The 16,382-nt window shown below is 35.9% G+C and overlaps 1 protein-coding gene across 1 annotated transcript; it reads left to right on the plus strand.

Moving 5' to 3' along the window:
• The first annotated feature begins 6,027 nt into the window (after positions 1-6,027).
• Positions 6,028-16,110, plus strand: LOC131439376 (uncharacterized). The gene is made up of 4 exons (XM_058610299.1): positions 6,028-6,868; positions 8,362-9,630; positions 9,704-11,661; positions 16,030-16,110. The coding sequence occupies exons 1-4, from the start codon at positions 6,028-6,030 to the stop codon at positions 16,108-16,110; spliced, it is 4,149 nt and encodes a 1,382-aa protein (XP_058466282.1).
• The last annotated feature ends 272 nt before the right edge of the window (positions 16,111-16,382 follow it).

Below are 16,382 nucleotides of genomic sequence, written 5' to 3' on the forward strand. Positions count from 1 at the left end.
AATCGTAGGTTCTTTTGAAAGCTACTATTGGGTTATTGATCAAGTTCAAACGGTCAATTATCACATATCCAATTCCGGAGATGTGATGGTATAAGTAACGTAGCTGGAAAATCGCACTTTTCTATCCGCATTATTTTCTCAGATACGGCTGAACCGAAATCACAAAGTGTCGGTGTGTGCATGTATGAAACATTGTTGTACACCCACTTTCCTTTAACCTTTAGCTTAGGATCACACCAGAGAGCTAAAAAAAAGCTCTCAAATTCTGCGGTAGACACAGATGTTTCACCGAGGTGTACCACTCTGATATACTACTACTTACTCTGGTGCACTCTGCATTACTACTACTTCTCGTTGAATTTTCGCTGTTCTCTATTGCGAAAAATAATCAGAGCAAAGCCTACTCTTTTCGCTATAAATCATCAAGAATCACTGAGCTATCTGCGCACGCCGGTGTAGACAGGGGTATATTTAGGCGAGAGCGATTCGTGTGACGAAAATATGATTTTCTCGCACCGACATTTTCAGCCACAAGCACACATCCAAGAACCTTTCTCATTGTGTGGTATTCAACGGCTCCATCCCATCCAAAATATGAGACTATTAAATTAAATTGCTAATTAATAATTAATAACCAATGCAAATTCGGGAACTCTTTTCAATTGATATGTATTTACGCTTCCAAGAAAAAAAAGGTGAGGAACACCTAGGACTAGATACCTAAAGAATCATCAGATAGATCCTTATTTTTTTTTATCTCCCGGTCTTTCCCGAAACGAAATCCTGGGTTCGGGGCTGTGTGTGGGATCAGCAGAAAGTCAATATAAGTACACAGTTTGCTGAAATTCCACTGTTAAAAGATGGAACAGTGTTATATTACTTTTGTTAAGAACTATTCATGGAGCTATTTTCTTCATGAAGCTATCACTGTCGAACAAATTCCAACAATAACAACCGTACTTGAACTTCACAGAAGTTTTGTGACACACGTTACACGATTGTCCTAAATAGAAATTATAAAAAAACGTCTCATCAACCTCCATATCTCTCTATAAACCATGCCAAAAAATCCAGACATCACACCAAAGCATTCCAAGGAAGAAGCAAATTTGTCCAAAATCCCACCGTTGGCAATAAAATCTAAATGCAAATACGGGGCAATTAATCAAATTATTCCACAAATTTGTCATATAAGTAGTTTCGTTCTCTTTTCTTTGACTTCCTCATGGTTTAGCTTCTGACAGCTCCGAACGATATTCACTCGGCTTCTCGTGTACTACCCACCCACCACCATCACGTAGTTATATATGTTATAGACTTAGAAGTAGGCCGAATGGACAGGCAAGCCGGCAGGCAGGTAGCCCGTTGATTGAAGGAAACCGATCAGGTTGGTAAGGGACGAGAGGGATACCTACGATAAAGCCCAACAAATATTTATTTTTATTAAACCGCATTTCTGTTTTTCTATATTCGTTTGCAATTTTTCTCTTTTTGTCCGTTTCCCGTATCTTTCTCGCGAGGCTGTTGTTGAAGTAAGAAAGGCACCGTCGAATGATTACATGCACAAGCGGTGCGGCGGCGGTGAGATGAGTGCAAAATTTTATGTTATGATCCGATTTACACTCATTTCATTTCGCCATTTGCACAAAATGGACCGCCAACCACAGGCGACATTCGATGGCACATTATACTGGCTTGTTATTGCGTAGCTAGGCACCCGAAGTGTTCTAATGTTTCAATAAGCCGAACTAAACAAATGTAGGTCTATTATTGTTTTGTTTTTAGTATTCTTGGCCGTTCAGCAAGAAGGTGGTCGGAAGCTAATGGAATGTATCAGTTAGGAAAGTTGAGCTCGCCTTCAGAATGAATGCCGAAGGATTACAAGCCCGTACCCACGATTTCGTTTTGGAAGGGGCCAGTTGACTTCACCAATTCCATTTTGTTCAAAACTGTTTTAATTTCAAAATCTTGTTAGTTGGTTTTTATACTAATTTGGTTTTACCGGTTTCTGGCTTTTGGTTCTGGAAGTAGCGGCCAACAAGTCCATTTCCTAACAATTTCTGTCACACATGCCAAAAGTATACCAAGAGAATCCCAGAAAACCAACATCATTATCTTTCCGACCCATTGAGCTTCTTTTGAGGTATTTGTGTCGTTTAAAAGAACTCGTGCTGACTTCAGTCTATTTTTGGGTAATCATTATGCTTTGACGTATAACAGTGTATTAAGCCAAACAAGTATTTGAAGTGCGCTTGCATTCATATTTTTAGTCCTAAATAAGTATGTGCAGGATCCTGCCTCAGGATACTTTTCGCATCTGCAGAATCTATGGCATGCTAGCGCACTTTCTATTTTCGGTCATCCAGTGCAATTTAATGTATTATTATTATCATTATTATTATTATTATTATTATTATTATTATTATTAATATTATTATTATTATTATTATTATTATTAATATTATTATTATTATTATTATTATTATTATTATTATTATTATTATTATTATTATTAATATTATTATTATTATTATTATTATTATTATTAATATTATTATTATTATTATTATTATTATTATTATTATTATTATTATTATTATTATTATTATTATTATTATTATTATTATTATTATTATTGTTATTATTATGACCAAAAGGGATTTCCCGTATATGTATATGTATGTATGTATGTATGTATGTATGTATGTATGTATGTATGTATGTATGTATGTATGTATGTAGGTCGTCAAATGGTGAGATAACTAAGTCCTCACAAGCTCCTATTTCATGCCTCCCCGAGCGTCTACGATGACATTTGGTCAATAGAACGGCGTCGACGGGGTGCTATCGCCTTCTGCGTTAGTAGCAGATCGAGAGGGTGCGAAATGGCTTGTAGGTTGAAGCCCATCCTAAAGTGCAGTGTTTATCATAGTATATTACAACATATAATTCTGTTGTTTATTACATCATGTATTATTATTATTATTTTCATTATTATTATCATTATTATTATTATTATTATTATTGTTATTATTATTATTATTATTATTATTATTATTATTATTATTATTATTATTATTATTATTATTATCATTATTATTATTATTATTATTATTATTATTATTATTATTATTATTATTATTATTATTATTATTATTATTATTATTATTATTATTATTTGAAGAACGTAACTTACACTGCGACATTAACTGTTATATTGTAACATAGCATATTATTTCATATATTATCGTCTTACACTATTTTATGTTATTATATACTATGTTGTATGGTATTATACTGCATTGCATTATATCATATTATATTGTATTATATTATATTATATTATATTATATTTTATTATATTATATTATATTATATTATATTATATTATATTATATTATATTATATCATATTATATTATATTATATTATATTATATTATATTATATTATATTATATTATATTATATTATATTATATTATATTATATTATATTATATTATATTATATTATATTATATTATATTATATTATATTATATTATATTATATTATATTATATTATATTATATTATATTATATTATATTATATTATATTATATTATATTATATTATATTATATTATATTATATTATATTATATTATATTATATTATAGTATATTATATTATATTATATTATATTGTATTCTATTATATTATAGGGTTTATTATGAGTAGTACTATGTACCTCTGCGCAAAATATAAATTTGTTTTCCTTTTAAGTTATCATTTTTAAAGTAACTTTTTACTTAATATCAAGGTCGTCACAAGGTGAGCTTGGTCCTCACTGGTTCCTGTTTCATGCCTACACGTGTGTCTGTGGTGACAATTGGTCGATGGAATGCGTTGATGGCACAATGAGAGGATGAGAAATGACATATAAATTGAGGTAATATAATATCATAGCATATCGTAACATATCATTTTATTCATTCTATTATTTATTATATAATTCATTGTACTATATTGTATTGTTTTTTATTATTATTTTCATTATTATATTTATTGTTATTATTATTAATTTGTCATCAATAATAAGAACATGTATTATTTTTATAGTTGTGGATATTAATATTGTTATTAGAAGAGAAATATTTTACTTCCTGCAGTATTGCGAAGATAGAAGAGCATAACTGACACTCTACATTAACTGTTATTTTATATATTGTTTCATAATATATTATATTATATTGTATGACATTGTATTATATTATATTAAATTAAAATATATTATATTATATTATGTTATATTATATTATTTTGTAATCTATTATATCATTTTATGTTATATTATTTCATTACACTATGTTTCATTGTATTTATCAATATAAAACATTTTGCACGGGTCCGTAAAGGGAAGGGAGCATCAGGGCATCGGACGAATTGATGGCTGGACGAGGGATTGTGGATAGCCAGCCCAAGTCACTTGAAGGAAACTTGTTTCCTTCTGAAGGTTTGAAATGAGTCTGACGCGCCCTTCTCAAACAAACCATCAGGCGGGTTCAAGCATGTATAGCGATATGCTTCATCCATGCACTGGATATTATGGTTGGAAGAGCATCTTTTATTCCCGCGGAATACGAGTAAGTGACTCTACTCACATATCCGCCCAACCCTTTTTGTTCGCTTTTCGGTAACAGCTATAGTAAGAAGGTGAATGGATGAGTCATATCGGGGCTACTGTAAGTCTACCCGCATCCACTGGCAAGTCCTTGAACTGATGGTGGCTTCACTTCACATCACATCACATCACATGTATGTATGTATGTATGTATGTATGTATGTATGTATGTATGTATGTATGTATGTATGTATGTATGTATGAATGTATGTATGCATGTATGTGTGTATATGTGTGTATATGTATGTGTAAATCATGTATAACAAATTTACTAACTTTTTTATTTTTCATATGATAATAATGTTTACCGAGAAAATGGAAATCGAAGCAAGGAAGAAAACGAAGAAAAAAAAAATACCGAAGGAAAAGAAGTAAAAGTAGCATCTTTGATAAAAAAAAAGAAAAAGTAGAACAAGAATATAAGAAAAAGGCAGGATTATGGATTCCTACAATAAGAACAATGATGAGAGGAACAATTTGGAATAAAGCAGAAGCGCTTTATAAATCCAAAAAGAAAGGAAGTGCATGAAATCAAGAATGGTTTTTAAATGTAATTATCTTTATGATAATTTCAACAATTTTGTTGGTTGGTTATACTGAAATCGAGTCAAAAGTCATACGAATCATAAGTCATATATATATATATATATATATATATATATATATATATATATATATATATATATATATATATATATATATATATATATATATATATATATATATATATATATATATATATATATATTCTGAATTGTCCTGCTAGTTCCCGTAGAATCAACTCAGGCGAACACGGTGTGCAGCAGATGGAAACAAAATGGAAGCATCCAGCGAGCGACAAGCGCCTGTTTCGTTGGCAGCTGGCTGCGAATCGAAGTTAAAATTGTAATATGGTATATATTTATAGATTTCCTTTTTTGTGAACGTTCATGCAATGCAGAAGGGAACGATCAAAACCGTCGGCCGTGCTACAAAAAATCAATAGAATGACTTCATTTGCCTTTCTGTGATTGGTTCATGAAAATATAGGTCGATTCTAACCAATTTTTCAATAGTATTGAAATGACGTTACTATACATGTTTAAGTTAAATTTTTCCGAATCGATTGGTTTACATTAAACTTAGCGTAAAAAACGATTTCAATGATGCAAATGTTAGAAGAGTGTTTCGGCAACGATACTCTAAAGATTATCAGTGACACGAGCGTTTCAGATGTGACCATCGTTTTTAGCAGGTATTTAGTTTTTCGAAGCGATGCTCGCAGTTTTCATTGATTACTAAGGTATTGTGTATCATGAATTCCTTCCACAAGGCCAGACCGTAAACAAGGAATATTATTTGGGCGTTATGAGTATTTGGGCGTGGATAGTATGGACTTTTTCAACTTACGACAAACGAACTATATTCGCAACTATTTAGATCGCACACTGGATCTTATTTTCTGCTCCCACGATATGGTTGTCAACACTGCTGCGTCAGTCTCACCGCTCTTGTCAATTGATCGTCACCATCCGCCGTTGATGATTAGCACTTCGTTTGCCGTTTCAGAATTGCCTTTGGATTACTATACCGTTGATGATGAGTTGTCGTTGGATTACAATAAAATCGACTTTGACATGTTTTTCACCGCTTTATCTGAAATCAACTGGACGATTTTATTTGATGAACTAACCACAGATGAAACAGTTGATACGTTTTGTTCCGTGCTTAACAATTGGATGGATACTAATGTATCGATTCGTCGCTCAAGTGTTTCTCCTGTATGGAGTACACCACATTTGCGTAAATTAAAGAAAAAACGTAATACTTCACAGCGACGATTACGAAACTATCGTTCAACTGAGCATAAACGCAGCTTTCATTTAGCATCCAATGAGTATCGAAACCTGAACTCGTCGCTCTACAAATCATACATGTTACGTGTGCAAACTAGTTTAAGACGACAACCCAAGAGGTTTTGGAGCTGTGTAAATTCCAAGAGAAAGAACTCTTCAATTCCTGCTAATATCTTCTTAGATGGTACTGAATCATCTGCCGATAGGACAAAATGTGAATTGTTTGCCACTCATTTCGCGTCAGTGTTTGCTGCGCATTCCGTTGCAACGTCTGAAATTGATTTGGCCATTAGGGATGTTCCTGATAATCTGGTCGATTTTGATATGCCACATGTTACACCTGATATGGTTATGAGAGCTACTCGCAAACTTAAAAGTACGTTCACACCAGGTCCGGACGGCTTACCTTCGGTAGTGTTTTGCCAAAACATTAGAGTTCTTGCTGAGCCATTTACGCAATTACCGTGCAAAAACATTCAATATTGTGTCTAAAATATTGGAATACCGATAGCAACCGCCGCGACTAGAACCTAGAATCATTGGATCACAAAGTACGTCCGTTAACCGACTGAGTCACAGAAGCACATATTTGCTTGGCTGATAGAAGGTGTATTTAAATTCATACAGTCGCATCTATTAGCCGAATGCAAGTTACAGTCGAAACCAGTAAAATTCATACTAATCTAACATTATGTCATTTCAAATAATATTCTCTTTCATAAATTAGGTCTTTATGAATTACATCATATGAGGGATTAGGTCATCTGTAAAATTAAATTTTTTTAGTGTGTATGATATCTCTTTGTTGCATTATAAAAATAAGTGCGTAATGAAGATACGAGTTATTGTATCACTTTAGTGGAGTGGAGGACTCATTATTTCTCCTATCAAATATTCTGTTCGAAGAAATCGACATCTTCTTATGGTAGCGTAACTTAACAGCCTATTCAGTGAATGGTGAAAACTGCTCAAACAATCTGTATAATAGTGAACCTGATTTGTAGTGGAATTAGTTTATTGTTTCGTAAACGATGTAAACGATAAGAGATACATTCTCGGAATGCTTTTTTTGTTTCAATTATAGAGTTTTTACCCTTAGAGTTTGTGAGGTTTTGTATTAATTATTATCCCTTGTAAAGTAACTTTTACCCCATCAAATATATATCTGATATTTGCACTTATATTACGCGTTTACATTTGAGCCAGTTCGCTTGCGTGGACCCCTCTTGCTTGTATTAAATAGATTCGCTCACTTTTTCTGCTGCTGTCAACCACATCACACTCAAGTAAATCTAGTGCTGGATAAGCGGAGCGATTAACAACAAACATAAGTGGTCCTTCGAGCCGGATTGGGGTTCGGCCTCAGGTAATTTCAATTTCATTTCTACGCATTACAGAGAGGAGTTAATACATGTTGATGGCTAATATGAGTGTTAGCAGAACTCGGGATAGCGAGATTGCAGGTTTAAACAAAAAAAAAAAATGAAGTTGACGCTTGGGTCGATTTGATGTTATTGCTGACGCGTGGGTTAGCAGAGAGAATTACGACGCTCGGGTCGAATTAATAATAATTGCAAATGCGAGACATAAACATGAACTAAAATCTCGACACTTGGGTCGATTCTATATTTTTTGCTGACGGGCGAGAAAATTTTAACGTTTGGGTTGGTCAAACAAAATGGCTGATTAACAGATCGGCAAATAATCACTCACATTAGCCAACAAAAATTTTATACGGCAGTGCTGCTGGAAAATTGGATGAAAACAAAACGGTTGTGATTAAAAGAAAAAATTGTCTCCAACCTCGTCTAATTCTAAAGAAAATTAAAATCACGATTCTAACAAGTTATGTTTCTATACGGTTCACAGATGCTAAAATGTCCAATATTGAAACAAACAGTGAACAGATAAGTCCAACTAGCCCACTTACGGACATTGTGCAGACGGACTACGATCGCATCACAGTGCAAAGGGATCATGGCGTGTCCAGAATGACCGGTATCATCAACACTATGGAAATTTTCCAAGCTGATAGGATGGCACTTCAAACTCGACGTGACATGCTTAAGGAGTGCTACAAATCTTACGATCAAGCGCAAAGTACGTTAGAGCAATGGAATCCCGACGAGAGTTTGAGTCGAGTAGAAGTGGAAATCAACTATATCAATGGCTTAACTGCATTCGAGAGAAAAATTGCATCCAAGGATTCAGAAGATACTAACTGCAATATAGCTAGCAAGGATTCTGTGAGACTTCCAACTGTTGATCTCCCAATATTTTCTGGCCATGGAGAAAACTGGCTGGAATGGTTCGATAAATTCAATGCGTTAATTCATCGACGAAATTCACTAGCTGTAATACAAAAATTCGAGTACTTAAAACTGTCACTCCGTGGCGCAGCATTGGGACTAATTGACTCTTTACCTATTACCGAGGATAACTATAAAATCGCTTATGAAATGATTGAACAAAGATATAACAACCCGAAATTGCTAATTCAAAAACACACACGAGAGTTATTTGAGTTAAAATCATTAGAGTTCGAATCAGCCACCGGATTGAGAAACCTGTTTGATGCTGCCAGAAAGCATCTTCGGTGCCTTGAAAATTTGAGTCAGCCAGTATCATCGTGGGATGCGCTACTAATCCACCTAATGTCCAATAAATTAGATCACGAATCCCGCAGAAACTGGGAGACAGTTGTATCTGGATCCATTCCGCCGCAATATAAGCAATTGGAAAAGTTCGTGTCGGAGAGATGTCAAGTGTTGGATGCTATGCCTCTCAAACGAAAATCTACCACTGATTCCAATAACAATTTACCAAAAAAGTACAAATCAGAAGTAAAAACTTTCACTATAACTAAACCTTTTGGATCTCAGAGATGTCAAGTTTGCTTCAAATCTTCGCATTTCATCGGTAGTTGTAATCAGTACAGGGCTAAATCCTTGGATGAGAAAATTAAAGTGATTAAAAGAGCCTCTTTGTGCTATAATTGTTTGAGACCAGGACACAATGCAGAATTTTGTAGGAGTAGAGGGTGCCTTAAATGCGATCACAAACATCATACGTCGATACATCGAGAAAAACAGTCAACATCGATCAAGAATTTTCACCCATCCAACAGAGTTGAAAATAGTGAGTAATAAAGAGAAAATGCAATTATCGATATAACTTGTTGAATTAATATGTATAATAAACCTTGTTACAGTAATAGATGGAGTGAACGATCATTTAAATAACACGATTATTCCTACCGCATCCATAGTAGTAATGACAAACAACGGTTCTGTTGTGTGTCGCGCGCTGATTGATTCCGGATCCCAATCAAATTTTGTTACCAGCTCCTTCATACGTCGAGCGGGAATTAGTACAAGTCAGGCCTATTGTCAAGTAGCAGGGTTTGGCCAACATTCGCAAACTATCCGAGAGAAGGCAATTATATCATTCAAATCACGTTTGAGCAACTATCGTAAAACGATACCAGCATTGGTTACAGACAAAATCACCGGATTTTTACCATCAACTGATTTGAACACAGACGGATGGGATATGCTGGGTGTGAACCTTGCGGACCCCGGGTTCCATCTCAGCAGTGCAGTTGATATACTGCTTGGCTCAGCTGTAATGTTCGACATCTTGCGCGACGGAAATAAGGAAGTTGGCAAATCCTTACCATATATGCAAAATACTACTTTGGGATGGATAATTGGTGGAACGATAGCACATATTAATGCTAATGTTGCTGTAACCCGATTCATGAACGGCAACACAAACAACGACGTGCGTGCGGATAACTCAGATGAACATAGTTTATGCGAAAAACTGTTCGTGGAAACAACATGTCGAACCAAAGATGGCAAATTCAGTGTTAGGCTACCGCTAAAATCAAAAGTAGCTCAACTCGGTGACTCCAAAAGTTTGGCTCTTGACAAATACCTGCAATTAGAAAAAAGATTCGAGAAAGACTTTTTACTGAAGAACGAATATACACAATTCATGAGCGACTATTTGAAATTAGGTCATATGGAGAGATTAGATGATTCATGTATTTTAATGAATGGACCTATCTTTTATTTTCCACATCATGCCGTGCTTAGACCTGAAAGCAGTACCACCAAATTGAGAACTGTCTTTAATGGATCAGCGACGACATCCAGTGGAATGTCGTTAAACGATGTTATGATGACGGGGCCATCCTTACAACCAGATATTTTCAACATCCTAGTAAGATTTAGATGTCATCGGTATGTTCTGACAGTTGATATAAAGAAAATGTTTAGACAAATCGAAGTGCAAGAAAAAGATCGACAACTACAACTCATACTATGGCGTTTTTCTCCTGAAGATAAAGTGGACACGTATCGCCTTAAGACCGTGACATACGGTACCTGTTCGGCCCCTTTCATTGCAGCTCGATGTCTTAAACAGCTGGCTATAGACTTCGAACATAAGTATCCAGAAGCTTGTCGGATTATTCAGAAGGATTTTTATATGGACGATGCATTGACTGGTCACAATCAGCTGGAAAAGCTTATCGAAATAAAGGACCAACTCATTGAGATTATGAGCAGTGCGAAATTCGAACTTCATAAATGGAGATCAAACGAACAGAGTTTAGCGGATAACGAAAATGAATCGGAAATAGGGAAAATTTTGGGATTGCGTTGGGACACATTACTAGACAGGTTCAGTTTTAGCAATGAAGTCAACGTGCAAGTTGGAATGACTAAACGTAACATTTTATCTGAAATCCAAAAAATCTACGACCCTCTAGGAATTTTAAGTCCCATAATTGTACACGGGAAACTTGTGATGCAGAGCATATGGTCGAAGAAACTGCAATGGGATGAGCCATTACCTGATCAAGTTTCTCAGGAATGGAAATGGTTTTGCAACCAAATAGAGGAGCTCCACAGCATAAGTTTTCCACGGCACGTTACCAACAACGGTAGTCCAATCGAGCTTCACGGGTTTTCCGATGCATCAAGCCGGGCCTACGGTGCTGTAATATATACCCGAAGTATCGTTCATGAGAACGTCCACGTGAGCTTACTTTGCGCTAAATCACGCATAGCTCCATGTGCCGAAAAGAGCGAAAACGAAGATAGGACGATTCCTAGACTGGAGCTTCGGGCTGCCACATTACTGGCAGAGTTGATGGCAAAAGTAAGAAAATCTGTTTCCTTGGATATACAAGGAGTTTACTATTGGACTGATTCAATGGTTACTTTAGATTGGATCGCTAGGCCTACCAAGTCTTGGCCTACATTTATAAGCAATCGCGTAGCGAAAATCAATTCTTTGTCGTCATTCCTAAATTGGAATCATGTACGATCGAAGGAAAATCCAGCCGATTTGATCTCAAGGGGTGTTTCAGCAAGAAAATTAACAGAAACTACGATGTGGTGGACAGGTCCAAACATTTTGCGTACAAAAAACCGTACCTGGGCAAAAATACCAATAAGTACATTAACAACAATTACAAACCAACAGACACAAATTGCAAAACATGAGCCAGATTACAGTTTCATTGATCGGCATTCTACTTTTTTAAAACTGCAAAAAATCATTGCATATTGTTTACGATTCAAACGAAACTGTTTGAAAGGTAAGGCGAACCGCATATTCGGACATCTTACCTTAAAGGAGATGAAACAGTCGCACAACCAAATTATAAAGATAGTTCAAAGGAAACATTTTGCCGGTGAGCTAAAGAACTTAACTACAGGAAAAGCAATAAGCAGATCTAGTAAATTATTAACAATGAACCCGTTTTTGGATAGCGATGGAATAATTCGACTTGGAGGGCGATTACAGGCATCTGGACTGGATTTCAACCAACAGCATCCAATAATCTTACCCACTCAATGCCACGTGACATGGTTGATTGCTGTTCAATACCATGAACTAAATTTACATATCGGGCCTCAAAGTCTTTTGTATGCACTAAGATTGAAATATTGGCCGATACACGGTAAAAGTTTAGTTCGCAAAATTGTGCACCAATGTATGACCTGTTTTAGAAACAATCCTATAACTATAAAACAAAGGATGGGACAGATGCCTGAAGCTCGACTAACTCCTGGCAGACCGTTTCACACCTGTGGAGTTGATTTTGGCGGACCATTCATCATCAAGGAAAATTTTGTTCGCACGCAAAAAACGCTAAAAGCATATGTAGCGTTATTCATCTGCTTGCGAACTCGAGCAGTTCATTTAGAGCTCGTTACCAGCCTGTCTAGTGCCGCGTTTATTGCTGCCTTAAGAAGATTCACCAGCCAGCGGGGACGATGTAATACTATTTATTGTGACAATGCTACAAATTTTCTTGGCTCAAGAAATGAGATTAAAGCCTTAACTACTATTTTTGAAAGACAAATAGGACCAGAAATTCACAAATTCTGCACTATTGAAGAGATGGAATGGAAGTTCATCCCTCCTCGTTCTCCCAACTTCGGAGGAATTTGGGAGGCAGGAATCAAAAGTGTAAAACAACATATGAAGAAAATACTTGGCGCTTCGATCCCTACGTACGAAGAAATGCTTACAATGTTAAAACAAATCGAAGGGTGTCTGAATTCAAGGCCTATCTCTCCATTATCAGCAGATCCATCTGATCCCTTGCCATTGACACCAGGACATTTCATAGTTGGAGGACCGATAAATGCTCTTCCTGACATTGATGTCACGGAAACATCTTTTAACAAGTTGACAAGGTGGGAACAGGTCCAAAGAAATGTACAGGTATTTTGGAAGAGATGGAGTCGCGAATATTTAAACAACCTACAGCAAAGAAACAAAATGACATCTTCGACGCATCCTAATTTACTTGTCGGACAATTATGTTTGATTAAGGATGACTATCTTCCTCCGTGTTCGTGGATTACAGGCCGTGTTGTTAAGATTCACCCGGGCCCGGACGGTCTTGTACGTGTGGCCACCTTGCGTACTGCTAAAGGCGAAATCAAGAGGTCTATTAGTAAGCTATGTCTTTTACCATTTGAAGGAAATTTCGGTGTGGGGAGTATGTGAGGTTTTGTATTAATTATTATCCCTTGTAAAGTAACTTTTACCCCATCAAATATATATCTGATATTTGCACTTATATTACGCGTTTACATTTGAGCCAGTTCGCTTGCGTGGACCCCTCTTGCTTGTATTAAATAGATTCGCTCACTTTTTCTGCTGCTGTCAACCACATCACACTCAAGTAAATCTAGTGCTGGATAAGCGGAGCGATTAACAACAAACAGAGTTATTTGCCTCTTCGGGCCAGAAAAGCTTTCTGACCCTATGTGTGGGGGTTGAGGATCAATCGCGAGTGGGCTGCGTGAAAGGCATCGATTAACCCATCACACTATACCCGTTTCCAATGCTTTTTGATAATACGAAAACCATTACAGTGATCGTATATTTATGTTTGCGAGCTGTTTAATACGTGCACTATTTCAATTTTTTTTCCTGAAAACCGTTTTATAATCCACTTAGTGGTATAATGATGCCTGTCTCATATTACTTATATTTTCAAAAATATCACTAGATCTGTCAAGATTCTTTTTTCAAACCTAAAACAAATCAAAAACTTTCTTTGGTATAAACTAACATAAACTTTCAATTTGTAAGCAGTTATGTCAAGTTAATATACATTTAAGTGTGACACCCCTGCACGCTATACAAAATTGAACAAAGCACGCTGTGTGCTAGGCGGTGACGTTTTCTTCTTCCGTACCGATTCGTACCGATTTTGCATAATTTTGTATGACAGTTTGAAAATTTTGATGCTCATTGCCCTACAATTTCGGAGCCGGAAGCCAGCGATTGGCACAATAGAGTAGGCAGCAAGTGATTATAAATATACTCTCCTACCCAGTGCTTGAGCGGAAGGATAGGTATAGAGCTAATGTTTGATGCCTGATGAACAGAGAAGATATTTGGATATATGATACCGGTCGTGAGGTGGCTAAAATTTAGACCATGTTCGATCTACGTCTTACCAGACCCGTGTGGTAGAGCCGTGTCCATCACAGGCTTAGGGTGGCAAAATGGTAACGCGAATGCAAAGATTGCATAGGAACGCAGGTTGAAGTCCTGAATCTGAGATTATCTTTTTACAAAAAAAACATCTTTTCTGTGAGTTTTTCATTCATTTGACTTTTCCATTATATATTGCAAAAACTGATCATGATTTGTGAAAATCGTTTAACAGTTGCTGAGAAATCGAAGTGATTTCCGTTTTGGAACTTTTCTTTACTATTACCGGTGCGTTCGGAAGCGGCAACCGGGGACTAGTAGTCTCAAAGAAGATTTAAATATCCACTTTCTAACAAGGTGAAAAACAAAATGAATTTACAACTAAATTTTGTAAAAAAATGCACCTCGTTTCGCCATCAATTTTGAAAAAATCCTCATGAAATTGAATTTTTTTCTCTTATCGCGCTGTAATGCCGGAACCAAATTTGCATCTTAGTTTATAAAAATCGGTTAAGAAATTTCCGAGAAAATTGAGTGCGCATTTTCTCATAGATTTGCACATATTGCCTTGTAATTCCGGAACTGACAGTCGGATAAAAATAAAATTCAATTGCGAGCTATGGAACCATAAGACCTTTCGTTTAAATCTAAATTGGTTAAAATTGATTCAGCCATCTCTGAGAAAACTGAGTGACAATTTTGACCATCTTTTTGGTGCATATCACCATGTAATTTCGGAACCGGAAATCGGATCGGGATAATATTTAATAGCGATCTATGGGACCATAAGATCTTTCATTTAACAAACACACATACAAACATGCATACACATACATACATTTGCTCAGTTCGTCGAGCTGAGTTGAATAATATATGACAACGGTTTTCACAGTGATTGTAAAGCTTTTCTATATGAGAAAGTCAACAAATTTTTTTTGTCTTCAAATTCACATCTACAGGTACTCAAAAAAAATTCGGCTTTTCCAGTTTATGCATAATGAAACTTTTTTATAGTGTTACAGTGAGTGACCTCCTTAAACAATACTCTCGATTTGGTCACTTCTTATAGTTAAAGAGCAGGGACTCAATGCACTTTTTTCCCGGCTAAAATTTTTAACCACCGGTTGTTATTATATCCGGAGAACAATAATTATGCTATTAACCTTTTCATTGGCTGCTTTGTGAAACATTTCCAATAAATTCAAATCAAAGGTATATTCACTAATACTATCGGAGTTAAGCCAGTTTCCTAAAAAGTTCTTGACAATTAATGATTTGTTATTCCTATTTTGATTCTATTATTTTCCAACATAACAACCATTTCGAAGAGTTAGAAGCATCCCGCGAATATTTCAAACAACCTATACCAGCTATATCAATCGACCCACCGACCGAGAGTCAGCACCATTCCGAGTGGATTGTGTACCTTCACCTGAAACCTGTACGGGTCGGCTTTGTTGGTTGGCTGGTACAAAACCTTAATGCTGCACAGCTGTCTGCTTGAGCCTCTCGGCTGACTAAGTTGAAAATCTAACGGTGTCTGGATAATCTACATAATTGCAGTACAACATAGAACAGAACATTCCCTCGGCTCGTGGCATGCCGATCGGTTTCGTGTTCACAATCCTCCAGTACCTGAACTGACAACCGATCCAAAGACTATGATTATGATTCAGAAAATGTTGTTAGAACCGTGTGCTCTGTGTGTATGGCGAATTGCCGCAATAGGTACTTACACATCAGTACACTCCGGTTGGGTCATAATGATACATACGACGAACGATCGTTGGGTTCTGTGAGAGGGAACCACATCACTCTAATCTTCGGAACGTAGGGCAAAAAAGGTTCAACGAACGGATGTCAAGAAGCGTTTATTTAATTTGCGGTTCGGTGGTTGCAATATCGCTGAGATTGTT

This window comes from Malaya genurostris, chromosome 3, assembly GCF_030247185.1.
Source record: "Malaya genurostris strain Urasoe2022 chromosome 3, Malgen_1.1, whole genome shotgun sequence".
In the NCBI taxonomy this organism is placed as follows: Eukaryota; Metazoa; Arthropoda; class Insecta; order Diptera; family Culicidae; genus Malaya; species Malaya genurostris.

What these genes read in the sequence shown, in the direction of transcription:
- LOC131439376 (XM_058610299.1), top strand. Translation starts at nt 6,028, where the DNA reads ATGGACTTTTTCAACTTACGACAAACGAACTATATTCGCAACTATTTA. An exon ending in AGCTACTCGCAAACTTAAAA is followed by an intron (nt 6,869 to 8,361) that starts GTACGTTCACAC and finishes TACGGTTCACAG; the next exon opens with ATGCTAAAATGTCCAATATT. An exon ending in TGGCAGAGTTGATGGCAAAA is followed by an intron (nt 11,662 to 16,029) that starts GTAAGAAAATCT and finishes ACATAATTGCAG; the next exon opens with TACAACATAGAACAGAACAT.